The following is a 19,801-nucleotide window of genomic DNA, read 5'->3' as shown; positions in this document are numbered from 1 at the left end:
TTAATTGTTTTCCATTTCACAAAAGCTACCTTTCCAAGGTGCTGTTTTTTTTTTTTTATTCTCTATACTTTTTCTTGGCACATTGAAATTGTATATCAAATGAATTTCAAAGTGATACAAACACACATACACAAAACACTTGGCATGAATTCCACCCCATATCTCCATATATTTTAATAAGGTAGGTAGCAATACATTCATATATAGACATAGCATTATTTGAAAGTTTCCATCTTCAATTCTAATTTTATGTCTGCAAACAAATCTCCTTCTCTTATTCTTTTGGCCTCCTCATCTATATTTGTTTCCTATTTTCTCTCTTGCTTTCACATATGAGAGAAAACAGATATCCCATGACTTTTTAAGACTGGCTGAGCTCACTAAGAATGATATTCTCTAATTTCCTGCATTTTCCTGAAAATGATATAATTTTGTTTATTATAGGTGAGTGAAATTCCATTTTGTGTATATACCACATTTTGTTTATCTAGTCATTTGATGACGGACACTTAGATTGGTTCTATAATTTATGAATTGCACTGCTATAAACATGATTATGCATTTATTAATATAATATTCTTATTTTAATTGTTTTGAAATGATACCAAGGAGTGGTATAACTAGATCATATGGTGGTTCAATTCCTAGTATTTTGAGGACCCTTCATACTGATTTCTATAGTGGTTTCACTAAGTTATAATCCTACTAACACTGTATGAGCTCCTATTTTTCCACATCCTTTCCAACATTTATTATTTGTATTCTTGATGATTCTCATTCTAACTTGAGTTACACAGAAACTCAGTGAGGTTTGATTTGCATTTTTCTGATAGACACTGGTAGAGAATTCCTCAAAAAGTTCAGAAAATAAAATAAATAAAATAGTATCAAATTAAAAAGCTTCTGTGCAGCAGAAAATTTTTATCAGCTACTCACCTGATTAATGAGTAATATCTAGAGTGTACATATAGCTTCAAAAGTCAAACACTAAATAAATGCCCTTTCCAAAAATTAGATGACTTAACTGAATGGTGACTTCTCAAAAGAAATACAAATGTCTAATAGATACATGAAAAAGTTTGAAATTATTAACAATATTTTCTTTCTTTTTTGTTTTTTGATTAGAAAATGTATTGGTATGTTCAAGAATATTGATAGTAAAATTTCAGTTAAATTTGTAATAATCATCTTAATTAAATTTTTATTGTATATGAAATCAAATAACTCAATATTGCAAATATCCATTTTATTTTACATTAAAATTATGATTATAAAATTAAATTAATATAATAATTCAATTTTCTTTATTTTCCATGATTACATTAATGAAATTGGTTGATTAGAATGCAATATATTGGAACCAGGAATGGTGGCCCACACTTGTAATCCCAGTACTTGGGAGGTGGAGACAGGAGTATCCCAGGCTCAAACCCAGTATCAGCAAGGCTCTCAGTATGCAGTGAGACCCTTTTCCCAAATAAGAAATAAAATTGGGCTAGGGGATTTAGCTTGGAGGTAGAATATCTCTGAGTTCAACCTGCAGTATCAACAAAAGCAATATGTAGGGCATGTAAACTTCTACATTTATTTAATATTTTCCACATTAATTATTTATGTTGTGTGCTGGTGATTCACTTTGTGAAAGAAATAATGAACTACCAACATCAATATACATTTCTTTATTTACTGGTTTTCTGAAATACTTTAATTCTCAGACTTTATTGTAATTCATTTCCTTGCTCTGTATGCGTGTTCTCTTTTCACTCACAAGGAATAAAACTTTATCTATAGAATAATGACTTCTAACCCTTCATTTTCTGCTCTTTCTATGTAGAAGTAGACAAATTTATCTATTTACTCTATATGGATGTACATCGTAATCCAATAGGCTCTGAAGGGAATGCAGAATTACCTCTTTCGCAAACTTACTCCTCTTCTCTTTCCTATCAATAAATGACACTACCAATCATGCACTCACTAAGGTCCACACCAGAAACTGCATTTCCCTTGATGGCCTCTCCCCTTCCTTTCATATGCAATCAGTCTTAGAGGGCCATCAACACTGCTACACGCATCCCTTCTTTCCTACCCAGTACTCAATGCCCACTGCTGCTGTTGGAGTTCAAGGCACTGCTACCTCTCATTTTCTAATCTAATAGGCGATAGATACTTCTAGCTCTTCTCCCTTACCATCTATTTCTGATGTTACCCAGATCCATCACAAAGATGAGCTTTATTTTATCTATATTTTCCTATAAGCTATATGACATTTTCCTGATGTTCTCAGAATAAAATTCAAATTCCATGACATAGTACACACTTTCAAATTCACTTGTTATCATTATTTAATTATTTCATTTTTCTTAAAGATTCTAGAGGTATTAAAGACCTCCTGTGTTTTATGTTACTGAACTCTCAGTGTTTTTCCTGCAGTGTCCTGCCTTTATCACTATTTTAACAGTATCAGGGACACTTTATAATGCCTGATAATTTAGTTGAACACCTAGGCTATGTTAGTGTTTCTTTTTATTTTATTTTTTAACTTATTTCAGTGCTTAAATATATAGTATTTAGTACATATTTGAGTGAATATGTAAATAATTGAACCAAACTTCTCCAAATTGTTCCTGCAATATTCTACTGTTTCTTATGATGTATTTGTTTGTTTGGGTACTGGGGGTTGAACCAGGGCATTCTACCTTCAAGCTATACCCTTTTTAATTATTTTTAAATTTTGAAACATGGTATTACTAAATTTCTGAGGGTTCCAGTAAGTTTCTGAGACTGACTTCGAACCATGAAGGTCTCAGCCTTTCAAGTACTGGGGCCACAGGTTTGTGCTACTGTATCAGGCTTTTGCTGATTTTTAGATCATTACTTCGTCTAAGTAATATATTTAAAATATGTCTTTAATGTCAGTTAGAGACTACAACCTGGTTTCCCACATATTTCAAGTTAGACTAATGGCTGCTTATATATCTGTTTGTGGGATCATATATATCCCTGTAATAGTAACCTTATTTACCTTTGAAAGTGATGCTTATATCTTGGTCATCTGAAGGAAGAAAGGTTGGCATTTTCTAACATGTCTTTCAGTGCCTTTGGAGAATTTCTTTCACTGGCATAATTCACCATTTGGTTTGTGGACTTCACCAGGAATATTCATGGAAGAACATGTCTATTTCCCAGCCCAGACCTACTGAAGTGGAAACTTTGTAGGATGGCCTGGGAAACCTGTATTTTTCAATGCACTCACTATGAAGTTCTAATGAGTTTTCTGTAGGTAGTATCATTAACTTAGCAGTAGACTTTTGTGCAGTTTTCTGCAAATGTTTTTTCTTTAGATTTGGATGTTTTATCTATTATTATTTTCTCTTTAATGAGGGGAGTATAGTCACATTACTTTGGCTTTCTGATTTACTAATGACAGTGTACATTTGCAAAGGATGTGAATGTCATAATTGGCTCTTTGCTTTTTAGTTTTACTTGACTTTGTTCTATGAAATTGCAAACATACAAACTATAGACAATTTGTGCATAAGCAGCAAAGTGATTAAGAGACAAATATCTGAAAGATGACTGACTTTTTCATGTAATTGGTATTATTCAACATTTTAATTTGTAATTACAATAATAGAAACTACTTTAAATAGTTACTGTGCGAATCAAGTGAAATAATGTAGTTAAACATTAGCACATTGCCTGGCATGAAATAAATAATCAAAAAAGTGAGCAATTTTAACTCTTATTATATTTAAATAATCTCTTAGGCAGACATAGTAGGCATGCCAATATTTGACAAATTTATAATCTATTTTTCGGTGTTAGGCAGTTCCCCAACCTTTATCCGGACAGTTTTTACAATGGTCTGGAAAATAAATGACTCACAGAAAGCCAGATTAGGGTAGCTGTTTGGAAAGTTTGGAGAACTGAATGTTGTATTTGGCTCCCACAATTCAAAAGGTCCTCCACAGTCCGCTGAAAAGGAAAGAAATATAATTAGTAACACTTTTTTATTTTGGAGAGATGATAGTATATGCCAGAAAATTTATAACTACATTTCTTAGGGTACTAGTTCTTATAGATAAGCTTGAGCTTTGTGTAAAAGAAAATTTTTGCAACTTAATTTAGGAAAAAAATAAGAGGGTCTATACCCTTTTATTTTGCTCCTGCAAAATTTTACTCCTCATTACAACTTTTTCTTTGGTTCAAACATATTGATCAGCATCATGTATACACTGTTTTCTTCCTGTTGGACTGCCCTTCATTAATATTACTAATCAGTCCTTTCTTCTGTATTCCCATCTGTTGGGGCCCACTCGGCAGGACCGAGGTGGCACCCAGGCTTGTTGCCAGCGTGGACTCAAGATGGCGCCTGGGCTTGCAGCCAAGTCACGAGGCTCACGAGGCTGGCGGTGCCCTGAGCCTGCGCAGTGAGCCCTATCAGGCGCCTTACGGATAATTAGTGACGCAACGCCTCGTGCTACCACCTGCCCGCCCAGGAGAAGGTTAAAAGCGCGCATGCCCTAGCGGGAGGAAGGAGAAGGAACTAAGAGGGTTGGTGGACAGGAAGAGCGGTTCCTTGGCGGACTGCTCCGGGCTCCGAGCTGGGACGGACATGTTCACAAAGCCACCATTGTGACCGGTGTGTGCTGCAGCAGAGACGTAGAGTGCCAGAAGGAGGGTTGGTGGAGTGATGAGGGAGGAGATAGAAGACTGATGTTGTTTTTACCTGAGAGGGCGTTGAGAGAGCATTAAAGAGGAACTGTACAAGAACCTGGGGTAATAAAACTGCTTGAGGAAGATCGAGTAAGAGTCGTCACTGCGCACGACAAATGGTGGCCCGTACGGGGAACTTCGCTTTGATCAGAACCTCGGCAGTCCCGGGCAGCCGGCTGGTAAGTACTCCTTTGACTCCGAAAAGGGAGGAGGAGGCTCCATTAAGGAGGATATTTTTTAGTGTTTTCCCCGATCAAAGGGGGCTCCATTAAGGAGGATATTTTCCCCGATCAAAGGGGGCTCCATTAAGGAGGATATTTAGTAAATAAGGCTCGCGGATAAGCGAGGCTCGCGGAAAAGCGAGGGACAGCGCTGTATTTTCCCCGATCAAAGGGGGCTCCATTAAGGAGGATATTTAGTAAATAAGGCTCGCGGATAAGCGAGGCTCGCGGAAAAGCGAGGGACAGCGCTGTATTTTCCCCGATCAAAGGGGGCTCCATTAAGGAGGATATTTAGTAAATAAGGCTCGCGGATAAGCGAGGCTCGCGGAAAAGCGAGGGACAGCGCTGTATTTTCCCCGATCAAAGGGGGCTCCATTAAGGAGGATATTTTTTAGTGTAAGCAAGTTACCCCGATCAACAGGGGGCTCCATTAAGGAGGATATTTTTTAGTGTAAGCAAGTTAGAGAATCGGGCTGGTCCTGATTCGACTCCCTCTCCTAATCCGCCACCATAGATGGAAGACACCTGAGGTTAGTTGGAAAAGGCGCCTAATGTGTAAAGGATAGGTCAGAAGATTAGTTCCTAACGTAAGAGTTGTAAACTGCTGCTCGGTACCGTAGAGATGAGTTGTTTTCTTTAAGATCTTTGGGGAACTATTTCTACTTTCCCTCTTCCTTTACCTTGGTTAATGATAGTTTAGGTTGTTTTGTTGATACCTGTTTTCTGACTTTCTGCTATGCTTCTATGCACCCTTGGAGACTTTGGAATTTCTGCTCTTATTGCTGTAATTGTGGCCTCTGTGGCTGTGGCAGTTATTGCAGCCACTATGAATGCTCTATCCTCACATGTGGCTGCTGGCATGGCTCAGCAAGCTCAATTATCTGGACTATATGTATAACGTATGTGCAGTATCAGAATTTCTCCCATGCAGGCAATTTGTTTCGTCAATTAAGCAAGACGCTTCTAGGAACTTGGAGCCGTGAATTTGAACACACCATGATTGAGCTACGAGCGTCCATCGCTGCAATTAATCCTACCCGCGTAGAAGTCGCTGCAGTACAACAATGGATGGACTTGATACATGGAACATTGGGTTTTTTAAAAGACTGGGGTGGCATGGCGTTCTGGGCATTCTTGCTGGTGGTAGCATGATGTTTCATGGTTGGATATATCAGGCGAACTCGACAACGCGCACTGCAACAACAGCGCATATTGGTGCAAGCTCTGGCAGCCCTTGAAGCTGGCTTATCTCCCCATGTACGGCTCAGTATGCTGGATCGGTAGTCAGTGACGGGTAAGATCGTCCCCGGGACCTTTCAACCTAAGACAGGGAAACAATCATGCTATTGTTCTCCCAATGACGGGTAAGAATGGTCCTTGAGGGTCGGCAACCTAAGACAGGCACGATCCCGAGCCTTATTTTAATAAAACAAAAAGGGAGATATGTTGGGGCCCACTCGGCAGGACCGAGGTGGCACCCAGGCTTGTTGCCAGCGTGGACTCAAGATGGCGCCTGGGCTTGCAGCCAAGTCACGAGGCTCACGAGGCTGGCGGTGCCCTGAGCCTGCGCAGTGAGCCCTATCAGGCGCCTTACGGATAATTAGTGACGCAACGCCTCGTGCTACCACCTGCCCGCCCAGGAGAAGGTTAAAAGCGCGCATGCCCTAGCGGGAGGAAGGAGAAGGAACTAAGAGGGTTGGTGGACAGGAAGAGCGGTTCCTTGGCGGACTGCTCCGGGCTCCGAGCTGGGACGGACATGTTCACAAAGCCACCATTGTGACCGGTGTGTGCTGCAGCAGAGACGTAGAGTGCCAGAAGGAGGGTTGGTGGAGTGATGAGGGAGGAGATAGAAGACTGATGTTGTTTTTACCTGAGAGGGCGTTGAGAGAGCATTAAAGAGGAACTGTACAAGAACCTGGGGTAATAAAACTGCTTGAGGAAGATCGTGTAAGAGTCGTCACTGCGTGCGACACCCATCTATCCTTGTGTATTTATCACATACCTATCAAATCTCACTAACTGAGACTCACTCTAACCATGCCTCTGGAAGCAGATGATGAAAATGATTCTGAGTTTCAACAACCCAATGGGAGACACTAATAGACTGTAGGTTGAATTTAAGATTAAATGTGTTGAGATCTTGATTTGAGTAGGTAAATGTGTATGACATTAAAAAAGAGCTGAATATCTGCAAACATCAGATCACCCAGTTAAAGCTTAAGTAATAATAACCACTACCCAATCTAAAATAGCTTTGAAATTCTGTATGCCAGATAATATGTAGGTGCTTTTCACTAATCATATCTGATTTTTAAAACTTAAAAAATCTTCAATACCTATCATTTTTATGAGCAGGCAAAGTCTTAGAGAATAAGCTTTAAGTGCATAATTTTAGCCCAATAGCTCCAACACACCTTCCTTTTATATACTGTATTCCTTTCCAAGATCAAATAATATATATGGGAGCACTTTTCAAACAATATAAAATTATATGTGAGTTTTTGTTATTTTAATAAATTCATCTAAGTCTGAACATGCTAATCCCAGAAAGGCATAAAAGATAATGTTAAGAAGTGATGAAGACTATAATATGATCCCGTGTGTGTGTGTGTGTGTGTGTGTGTGTGTGTGTGCATTATTCCCCTTTTTGATTTAAAATAAATAAAAATTTCACAATTTTCTACTGCTTATATTCTAAACACTTGACAATTTGAGAATGTATTGAATTTTCACATAACCAAGCAATTATGAATTATGCTAGAAGTAAATAGGCGGGGTTTTAATAAATTTACTACCAGAGTTAAAAGATGGTCAGAAGGAATTGTTAAGCCATTTTAGGCAGGTAGTTTACTGAATGCTTCTCAACACAAAATTCTTGGGAAATTCATTCCCTTTAACATAACTAAGAAGTACTTTTAAAAATATATTAGTGCCGGGCGTGGTGGCACAGGCTTGAAATCCCCACTCTTGGGAGGCTGAGACAGGAAGATCTCGCAGGTTCGAAGCCAGCTGCGCTGGCTTAAGAGACCCTGTTTCCAAAAATAACAAAATAAAAAATAGTTCTGGGAGTGTATCCAGGAGGTAGAAGGGCTTCCAGGAACCCTAGTACCACCAAAAATAAAAAAAGAAAATAATAATAATAATAATGAAAAAAATAAAAATACATTAGTGCTATAATTTTATATCAAATAGCGGACCAGTAAGATAGTTCTGATCTTTCCCCTTGTAAGATATTTCAATTACTCTATGCATATGAATGACTGTGAGGAACTGACAAGGGCACTTTAATCCATTCCAAATATCGTGACAATGACCATTTATTTTAATGATGATGTTGCTGTAATGGCGATGCAGCATGTGCTTCCTAGGAGAAGAATAAAGACTCGTGAAATATAATTCCAGATATCACAGCCATGATGTGCCATGCGATAAACCATGCACACCAAGGGAATGGAAGTAAAGTAGCCGGTTTGGTGTAGGAATTTATATTTATTTACAGTGTTAAAATTTACAGTGTAAAAATAAAAATTTTCATTTTTATTTTTCTGGAGCTTAAGTATCAAAAATTTCTAACTATGCAAATAGAGATTTTTACTGCATATACTGTGATAATAACATGCAGCATTTTGCAAAGTAGTTATCAGGAACAGGTAATTTTAAGGTATGTAACTTTTAATCCATGTTTAAGCTTCACACATCCATGAGATATGTGTCAACGTGAAGGCATTTACTGTGGGTGGAAAGGATAAGAACCTATCTTTTATTTACAAACTGAAGATAAACAGGGAAGAATAAAAAATAAGGATACGGTTTCAACCAAATATCCATTTTTGATTGTGATACTCTTATGTCAGACAAATAATTAGTGTAGCTTGAAATATCATACCACACATATCTGAATATGTTTATGGTGATTAGTTTTCAAAATCAGTAATTATTATTTACTATCCTAATAGGTAATAAATAATTTAATAGTAAAGATAATATTTTCAAAGTTTATAATGTAGAAAGACATCTTCCATTAATATTTGGCTTCAGTTAATCAAAATTTATATTTCCATTAACAATTCAATATTTTTATTAATTATGTGACAATCATTCTTAAAATTTCATTTCCAGTGGTCTATATTTTGTTATTAAAAGGAATCTGGCCAATTATAGCTCCAAGAGTTAGGTTAATTGTTTTAAAGGTAAAATAATTATAACAAAACTGAATAATCAAAAGCATTGATACAGAGTCTTTGAAGTTACTATGAAATTTTCTAGGAATGTGATTCTTAAATTAAATGAATGCTAGAGAATGATAATAGCATGCTGAATATGCCTATCAATCACAAGAAGAGGAGCCAGGTGCTGATTTATTTCTACATAAAAAATCAGATCAAGCTAGGCATGGCGGCACACACTTGTAATTCCTGCGCTGCGCTTGGAAGGCTGAGACAGAAGTCAGCCTCAGCTACTTAGTGAGGCTTTTGGCAACTAGTGAGACCCTGTTTCTAAATAAAATATAAAATAGATATGGGAGTATAGCTAGGAGGTAGACAGCCCCAGTACCACCCCCAGTACCATCAAAACAAACTAACAAACAAAAAACTCAGATCATCTAGATTTAAGTATAAAGTCATGTTCCTTTAACATAGAAAATGAACTTTTATTTTGTATTGTGAAATGGAAAATAGCTTAAATAAGGATTAAATGGAGGAAAATTGAAAATAGTGAATATTACAATGGCTAAAATTATTGCTAGTGCTTTTTATTTTCTTAGTTTTAATAGCTCCAGAAATAAGATAAGAGTCTGAAACGTGGATGTCTTTTTGTATATACCTATTATATTCAGATGGCACTTTGCCAGAAATCAACAGAATTGTTTGCAAATTTGCATGTTTGTCTACTGAAATGCTTGCTTTCTTAAGGTGTTCTCAGTGTGATTTACACAATAAATTAATTTGAGACAATGTCACAGGTACAGTCAGAGAATTGAATAAAGCAAGTGAATAAATTAAAAAATGGAAAGTCTCTGCAGTTATGAAAACTGATCTTAAATTTTTCCAAATTAGACGCAAGGTGAATCCCTTGGAATGTGAAAGGAAACTGAGTTTTATTATTCATTTCCTTGTCTAGCATTATTTTAATTTTTAAATGCTCTATACAGAGTGAAAGAAAGCCTATTAGCCAGTCAACCATAGCTTCTTTTTATTTTTGCTGAAACAAATCAGTGATCTGGAACCAGAAAAGGCTGTTAAAATAAGAATTTCACTGAAGTAATTGCAAATAGCATTAAAATGAAATTGTTCAGAATGCATTTGATGGTAATTAACATTTTCTGCTGTGCTAAATATTGCCTTGAAGTGAACAATTTGGAAACTGGAAAAAATGTACTCTGGGCATATTCTAAGTTTATATTTTATAATAAGATGGGTTATTCTACCATTATATTTTCCTGTGCATGGGTAAAATATTGATGGATACAAAGTTCCCATGTCATCAGGGTGGTTTTTTTTTTAACCATTCTGATTAGAATATACCTAAGGATGATATAGGTCATATTGATGAATATGTAACATGGCAAACCGTATTTAAAGTTTTATTTGTATGCATGAATTATAAACAAATACCTCAAATTTTATATTTAAGCAATATAATTTTGTATTTAAAATATTTAGTATATAAAATTATGTTATTTGCATCTAGAAAAAATTCTTAATCACTGATTGAAAAATAGATAACATACAGACAAATGACTAAGAAGAAACTATTGTTTTAAATGACTAAAATAGCAAAGATATAAAGAGTTGATATGTCTGTAGAGTTTATTTATGAAACCATCAGTGATCTTAAAGAGTTTGAATGCTTAGTTCTGCACAAAAATCTTCTATATAATTGACATGTGTGCCACCTATACAGACGGAAGTGATATAATTGTTTTTAAGTGCCACAATGCCCAAATTATTGTATTCAGATTTGTAATTTTCTTATATCCACTCTCCATATTAACCACAGGCTCTAGTTCTTTTGCTAACATTTTTTTTGACAAAAATCACTGTCACCAAAAGAAGACTCTGGCTAACATAATGTGAGAGAAGATTAGATAGAGATTTAGTCTATGTTTAATAATATTTTTTGATCATCTATATATGCAATATTAAGAATCAGTCAGATACTAGTGAAGTGAAGGTGAATTAGACCTAGAGTTTGTTGTGAAGTGGCTCACTTCCTGTCCCAGTTTTATGCTAATATTATCATATGAAAGTATATGATATTGTTTTACTTTCATCTGAGTTTTGTGCCATTCTGTTTTTAACTGAAAGTTTCCTTAACACTTCCTCCAGTGTATACTTTATCTTCTATCACTTTCCTCATATATTAGGCAAAGATACTTACATATGTTGTTTTAATATTTACCTATATGTTCATTTTTCATGTAATTTCATCTGACATTTCTTATGTAGTATATTTGCATAGTATATGTCTATAATTTGAATGAAGATTTGAAATACTGAAGAATTTACATATAATTGATACAAGGAGCTAAAAATGTTCATATACAAAATGGTGAGTGAAATCAAAGTACACATTCAATATGGTGGCTTGAAACAAGTATGACAATATAATTATATCCTCAACATAATGATATCTGATTTGCTACATGTTCTTAAAAATCAGACATTTATTTTTAGAGCCTTTCAGTTATTAAAAGTACTCATGTTAAAAGTCTGCAGTTTTTAACTTGAATTTTATAAGCAGATAAATTTATCAATTTGAAAGTGAATGTGATGTTTTAAGGGTGTTTGAAAGGAAATGAGAGGTAGAATAAGTACTATGGCTTGGGATTCAGATTAATTGTAGAGCAAACATTCACGATGTTTAACCCAAGGAAAACTGTGGAGTTGTATTAACTTCTACCACCATAATTGAAGGAAAAGAAAAATAATTAGTTTACTCAAAAATAACAATGGAGTAAAAACATTCTAATAGAGGAGCCATAGGTGTTTGATACCATTTATCACTATCTGTGTTTTTTCTTCTTTCAAATCTAATAGTCTGAAAGTAGTAAAACATAATTGCTTCCTTTGACATAAAAGGATAAGATGAATGGTAGTAACTTTCTCTTTGAAATTTCATGTTTCCAGTTGGACTCAAGAGCACAGGTAGACATAGATTCTATTTTTCTTTTGAATTTAAAGATCCTACTGAGCTGGAAATTCTGGTCAAAACTCAGCTGCAACATATTAATGGCTTTGTGGAGTACAATGCAAAAAATCTTTTGTGTGAGCTAGGTCTGTATCTTCAAAGTCTATGTTAAATCTTTTTGTTACGTTTTCTAAAAGTGGTTGTATTGGGTTTTAGGTTTAAGCGAACTCTTGTTACAATCTTAAAATCTCCTTCAGAGAGGGTCATGAGAAGCCAGGCTTAATGACATATACTTGTAATTCCATTTCTTGGGAGGCTCTACTGGAGGATTTGGGCTGGAGGTCAGCTACTACAACTTAGAGAGACTCTCAAAAACCAAGCAAGACCCTGTTTCAAAATAATAAATAAATAAATAAATAAATAAATAAATAAATAAATAAATATAAAAGCATGGGGGCATAGCTCAGAGGTAGAATATCCCTGTGTTCAATCCCTAGTATCATAAGAAAAAAGAAGGCCATGAGAACTTTAGGCTCCTTTCCCCCAAACTATAGGCCATTCTACATTGACAAACAGCATTACTTTATTACTTTGTATTTTGGTGAAAACTAAATAAAAATTAGCACTGTTGTTTCTTTCAAATGTGAAAATGTACTAAGAAGTATGGCCCAAAACAAAATAATGAGCAACTTTCTTTGCGACCTTGTGTGTAATATACGATATTTTACTGGCTTGAGTTTTTCTTATGACCTCTACTTTATTTTACTTTTAGTCTTTGACTTTCAGTAAAAAGAAAACATGAGATGAAAATAAAAAATAAGCCAAAGCAATATTTAGCAAAAACTGTTAGTGACTATGGGAAAATAAACATAATGGTCACTTACTAGGAAGTTCTGGTGGAGAAGTTGGTACCAAAGTTGGTTCTGGATAAAGACTCTCATTGCAAATTCCACTTGTTAGGCTAATATCATCCAATGCTATATCACTCAGAAATGGGTTTTTTAAAGCATGGAAGCCAACCTGAAATTCAGAGAAGTATACAAACTGATTATAATCAAATATTTTCTGACTTGATTCTTCTTATGGCCCAATATCCTCTGAATCAACAATACTGCCATTTCCATATACATGATGATCAGTTACAAAAATTGTCCTGACAAAAACCTTTCTTACTGTGTGTGCATAATGGTTAAATACTCATTATTAGATGGCTTTGTTATGATCCATCTCTGTTTCTCTTTTGCATGATATTGTCATATGCCATTGCACTTTGACATAAATATATGTCAGCTGGCAGTAGAGAAGAACCTTCTTCTAGATTTATTTTCTCAAAAAATATTTAATTTTTCATCATTATTATACATTTATGCATTCATTCTCCTGTTCATTGATTATACCTATCTCATGCCAGATGTTATTTAAAATGGATTATTTTCATCTTTTGATGTACAAGAAAATAAAATTTCAAATAGAATATAGTGAAATATTCAATATTTCAAAACAAAGTGACAAAAGCAAAGTACAAATACAGTAGTCCTCCTTTCTTGTCATCAGGGAATTTATTCTGAGGATCCAGTGGATGCCCGAAAGTGCAGATTGTATTAAACCCTTTATATACTATTTTTCTATACTAAGCACATCACTCGTGATAAAGTTTAATGTATAAATTAGGCATAAAGATTAATAATAATAAAATAATCATATATTTTATAGTAACAAAGGCATTTATAAAAGTATACTATGATAAAAAGCTATTTAAAACATAACTTTTTATTTCTGGAAACTTCAATTTAATATTTTAGAACTGCAATTGACTATGACTACCTAAAACTGTAGAAAGTGAAACTGTGAGTATGGGTGGACTTTACTTCGAGAATCTGACATGATCATTATGCTTGATGAGCTAACTAAAAAAATGGATTCAGCTGCCAGACTTGGCCATTGAAATATTTATTTTCCCACTTATTCACTATTTTGTTTTCTTGATGTTCCATTTCCCCTTACCCTTACTTTAATAATCAGAAAACAAACAAAATAGAAAAAATTTACAGCACAAAATAGAATCAGAATAAAAAAAATAAGTGAAATGTAATGGAAGGAAAGAAAGAAGTGAAGAATAAAAATGAGAGTTAGTGATTGTTGCCTGTCTTACATCATGTCACAGGGGAGAGCTAAAGCCTTTGGTGATGACAGCATCTATTCTTAGACACATCTTCTAACAGTTATACCATCTTGTTTCAAATTACCCAATTAGATAATTGTTAATTTGGTCAAACTAATAGCCTATATTGTCCTACATTTTAATTACAAACACCCTTAGGAAGAGATCACATTAAATTGTTATCTGAAAAATTAATTCACCTTAATGTGAAATAAATGATCAGAGACTTCCCAATGTTACAGATCATAAAATTTGCTTCTAAAGGAGATATATGGAGATTAAGTCAGAGTGGCAACAAGTAGGAATTCACCAATGGGCACGAATGCGCTTATAGAAGACAGTGATTCCCTAGAAAAGGCCAGGCTCACCTGGGTCAGGTTTGTGAAAAGTTGAAAGTCTCAGGGAGGGAAAGGATGTAGAAAGACATGCTTGGTCTATCTAGAAAGTGGATGAAGAAAACTGAAATCTTACCAGATATTTTATGAATTTTATAGACCATTATAAACTACTTTCATATACCAAAATGTTCTCCAGTAAATGGTTTTCAGTAAGTCAATGAACAAATGAAAACAAAGGTTCTAAAAGACATGCTATAGTAGATTAGAAAGGTAGAGAAAATGACTTAGATAGAAATCTTGAGAAAATAAATTATCATTTTTTCACTCTCTATATAAACTATACTTACATCATTCCTATAAAAATATAAATCACAATGTGTATTTCAAACCTGAAATTCCACTGTTTCATTTAAGGTTACTTGTCCATAATACCAATTTTCTCCATAATTGCCTTCTCTTTCAAAAACTGTCTTCTCCATGCCTTTGTCACTGCTGATATTGATACTTAATCTGTAGACATTTTCACCATACATATAATACCTAGTTTGGATACAAGCAGAAATGGTTGGATTCCTACCACATTAGAATAAATGCATGTTAGCATCTTCTAAATACTAAACTCTCTTTGAAATATACTCTTTTCTCTTGGGTATGAGAGTTGCTAGGGGAGGAGATAAGAGTGTCACACATTTTGCATCTATATCAATTTGAAAAATACTGCATGTAGCAAATCTTTGGTCAACATATTAGTAAAATCTGAGCCTGGCATCCTGAGAAGGGCAATATCATTCCTTATGTAAGACAACATTTATCATGTGTCATACCAGAAACTCAGGAACGACCAACCACAGACATACCAGAAACTAAGGCAGACTGGCTCCAGAGTGGTGTCTAAAGGGAGGCTTAAAAGTCCCACTCTTTCTGTTCTCCATCCTTGTCCAATTGGCGTAGAAATGTAATATCCTGTGGAAAAAATAGTTTTAACTTTCTTAAATAGTTGCATTTCCATTGGGTAATCTAAATTATTCATAAGAATGAAGAAAAACTTTAAGATGGAAACATTAGAAAACAGACTTTTATACAGTAGGTTAGACATGAAATTTGCATCCAGAAAGTAGCATCTTATGCCATTGTTTATATGCCACAAACAATTGTTAAGTAAAATTACTTCACAACTGTAGACATACCACCATAATTTCAATTTTCTAGATGTTTTGATTAATTTGCATCTTTAGAAACAATCAGTACATGAATATATTAATCTACACTAATGAGCTACATCATGATATACACAAATATTTAAACGTACATTTGAAGGCAAAGTTAAAAGTTTCAAAGACCCCCAGCTTATTATTCTATGGACTATACTACATATAATTAAGAAGTTATCTGATTTTATAATGATTTCATTGTATTTCTGTATTTCATTCAATAACTAATCAGATCACTGAGGAACAAGAAGCTTGCTAATCCATATAATAGTTTTCAAAATAGCACAAGCCACTGCATAAAGTGCTTTCTGGTCTAAAATTAATTATTTTATACAGTAATTTGAGTTAGTGGAAGTCCGCAAGTATTGTTGGGTAAGAACATCTTAAACATTTTCTTAGGGGAACTTATTTTATTCTTAGCATGCCGCTCATATTATGACAGAAAGCTGAAATAATGTAACAAAATGTGATATAAAGAAAATGGAATATTGGATTTATCTAATTTGATTGCAATGCAATTCTTTCTGAAATGTTGAAATTTAGTATTTGTTTGAAATCAAGCATTTTCTTTCCTATGCTTTCCAACAGAAAGATTTAGGCAATGTTGCATATAAAATTTAAGTACATTCATTTATAATAGGTTGAGTAAGAACCAAACATGAAGAAAATAAATACTAGTAGAACATCCTAAAGATATTTCTATGCATATTTAGACCAGTTAGGCAAACCTTACTCAGAATAAATTAGTATTTGATCAAGGTAAAATTATCAAACATCCTAGTAAACACAATGTATTTTATATTGTAAAAGGTCAACTAAAATGTGTTTAATATTTTATATTATTAATTCATTTTGCACATACACAGTAATGATATTTCATGACTCATTATTTTAGGTAGTTAGTGCTCAGTTATACAATAGAGTGAAAATAGACCATCATGGATACAGGAGAGGCTCTAAAATTCATTCTCTTAATGCCTATCTCTAATTTTATTTTGAGTTAACCTTACTTTCGGTTTCTTCGGACATACTTGAGAAGGAAATACTTAAAATACCACTGAATCCCATAGGTAAGTAAATGGGTAAAATATTCAGAAATTCTTCTAATTAACTGTAGTTACATAACAAAAACAAAAGTCAACTTCTAATTATGTTTGGCTAAATACGCAGTCAATTAGTTATAACTGAAATATTTTGAATCTATTTTTACTCACTAAAAAGTAACATATTTGGGATTTTTTTGTACAATGATGATATAAATTTATTTCCAGATAAAGCTAAATTAATTATGTAGACTATAGTACCTTATGAATTTTGTTTAGGAAAGTAAATAAGTAAGCATAGTGTAGTAAATCTCATATAGAATTGGACATTATGAAAATAATGAATATGTATAATAATTTAGTACATAATGTATAATGTAGTATAATGCAAAAATAATATTCAAATATTATCTTTGTGTTATCAGTAAATTGTTTTAATTGATTAGAAAATGAAGACAATTTTATGAAATTATGAATAAAAGTAAAAAATTATAGTTTACCTAAAAATTTAATCTACCTAAGTGTCCTTAAATTCTGCTAACATTTTTACTGTTTGGGTCACTAGACCTTAATACATGGCAGATGCAACAGAATCCAGTGTTCCTGGGCTCCCATTTCATTTTTTTTTTTTTTGGCAGTATTGGGAATGGAACCCAGGAAAATTCTGCCTCAGAACTATACCCCTAGCTCTAATTTTTATTTTTTATTTTGAAATGGTCTCATACATACAGTTGGTTCCACTCAGAACAGGAAACCAGGCAAACATGATTCTCTTTGGAATTTTTCATCAAGTGGAAGAAGAAATCACAATATAAGTAATGACCTAAATTAAACCTTCATCATCACTTTTTACATCCAAGTATGTCTCACTCCAAGTACTCTAACTCTCCTTGGGAATTCATCACCCACACCATTGCTTGATAAAATGTTCTTATGAGCAATCTAATTGGTCCTTCTAAGATCTCTTGTTTTTTCTACTAAACAATCTTGAGATTTGAGAGTCAGAGCTGCTCAAAGTCTTATTTTTTCGGTTTATATTTTAGTTTTATTTAAATTATTTTATTTATATACAACTTACTTATTATTACCTTAGATTACTTTAATATTTCCAAACATCAAAAAATTTTAGATTTGGAATCTGAATCTTTTTATTTTTTCTTCTATTTTTCTGTCCTATTTTCTCTTCTACTTATATCTTGTTAAAATCCTACTGATTTTCTAAGATCATTTTAGTCAAATTGCCATCTCTTTCAGAACAACTTCCAGTTAGAAGTGACCAGTTCCTCTTTTGAAACCTTGATGGTACGGTGTACTTCTCTGATACCTCTTCATATAATCACTCATGAATTTTTGTGTAATATGTGACTTTTAAAAATTTGTAAGAACTTTTAGAGAAAAAAATTCATCTTTCCCATTTTTGTATTTTTCATAGGAAATAGCTAACTGCTATTTAATATTGTTGTTACAGTGGTTTGACTTGCTTTTTCCTCTATTAAATTTCTGTGAAAAGTGAATGATTAAATATTTTCCACAGCCATGTAGAATTTGTATGGTCAAATGATAATATCTTTTAAAATCCTTCAACTTTCTTAAAATGCCTTCTAGAGCTCTTAAAATTAATCTCAGGGTCAGCTTAAAGTCCAGAAAAATGAATGTATTTTGTTAATTTAAGCACACAATAAACCTTTGTCTTGAGTCAGTAGGTGTTTTTTTTTTTTAAACAACTGTTATATTTTCTGCTTATTCCTCCATGAACTGAACCTAACCTCTCCCCATCTCCTCATATGACTACTCAGTTCAAAGGAAAAGAATTCTGGGCAACTGCTGATGCTGATATTTACAACAAAACCTAGAGAGAACTTCAGATTTTCTGGAAACATGGAGATCTCTCTCAAGACAAAACCAGGCTTATATAAATGGCTTTGTGAGTTGTAAGTATGCGTGTGGATTGACTGACCTAACACATGAGAATTACTGAAAGTTTTAGGTTGAGAAATGTTCTAAGCTGAGATTCTATCAATATTAGAGTGTAGTATTATTTCCTAAAATGTAATGTTACAGGAAAAAACAGTTATTACACTTAGAAAAAGTTTACATGCTAAATAAAATGCAAACATCTAAAAGAGTAAAATACTTTGGGAAATTGAGCCAAATATCTATTTTACTCCATAGTGTACAACTTAGGACAGCATCATACAATTTTTAAAATTGTCTAAAATAAAGTTTATTTTAAACATCACAATTGATTAAATATTTATAGTAAGCTAATTAAAATGCTCTTATCACCATCTTCACTTTTTACAAAACGGAACTGAGGTAGAGAGAGAATAGATAATTTGTTTAAATGGAAGTTCTAGGATTTAAATATTGCTAAGACCCCAGGGTCTATATTTTAATGGTCTTACCTTCTACCCCAGGTTGCCTCTCAAAGCATTAGAAACAATTAAAATTTTGTTGAAAATGGTGAGGAAAGAAACACTTTCTTTGGGATGTCTAGGCCTTTCGTGACCCTTGCGTTTCTGGAGTCTTACATGTTGCTGACCTCATTTTCCCAGAGTGCTCTGAACAAATGAGCCACTTCCGAGCACCCCAAGATGCTGCCTCACATCAGTGCCTGCATCTCCTCCAATTCCTTTTGCCTTTGAGAGAGACAGAGAAACGCCGGGCATTGACAGTTCGGTGATTTAGGAGCTGTGGCTCCACAAGGCAGAATTCTTTAGAAGGTCTAGAAAAGTGTAGAGGCTTAGATGTTCTTCCCTAAAGCAATGCTAATTCAAAGTTCATCTGTTTCATTTAGGCCTTCCTGACATTTAAAGTGAAGGCAAATAACAAAAAAATTCCCTGCATGAATAAGAGGAACAGTAGGAGAGACTTAATTCTCTTCTATTTAGGGGGTAGGATGTTCTGACACATTAAAAAGAACCAGTTGGAAGAAAAATGCCCCTGGGGGGGTGAATGACTGGTAGTTTATGAAATC

The 19,801-nt window shown here is 34.0% G+C and overlaps 1 protein-coding gene across 2 annotated transcripts in view; it reads right to left on the bottom strand.

Moving 5' to 3' along the window:
• TMPRSS15 (transmembrane serine protease 15) overlaps positions 1 to 19,801 on the bottom strand; it is a gene marked incomplete at both ends in the record, with an annotated part of 135,444 nt that overhangs the window by 62,641 nt on the left and 53,002 nt on the right. For both annotated transcript variants that reach the window (XM_080695445.1, XM_080695446.1), the window contains 4 exons: positions 3,889 to 3,978; positions 12,956 to 13,091; positions 14,960 to 15,110; positions 15,428 to 15,533. In XM_080695445.1, coding sequence (XP_080551571.1) covers positions 3,889 to 3,978; positions 12,956 to 13,091; positions 14,960 to 15,110; positions 15,428 to 15,533 — 483 coding nt within the window. The remainder of the gene's footprint in view (positions 1 to 3,888; positions 3,979 to 12,955; positions 13,092 to 14,959; positions 15,111 to 15,427; positions 15,534 to 19,801) is intronic.

The sequence above is a fragment of the Muscardinus avellanarius genome, assembly GCF_963383645.1.
Source record: "Muscardinus avellanarius genome assembly, chromosome: 5".
NCBI classification, from domain to species: Eukaryota; Metazoa; Chordata; class Mammalia; order Rodentia; family Gliridae; genus Muscardinus; species Muscardinus avellanarius.
Note: the sequence above shows the minus strand (reverse complement) of the source record. Positions and strands in the feature narration are given on the sequence as shown.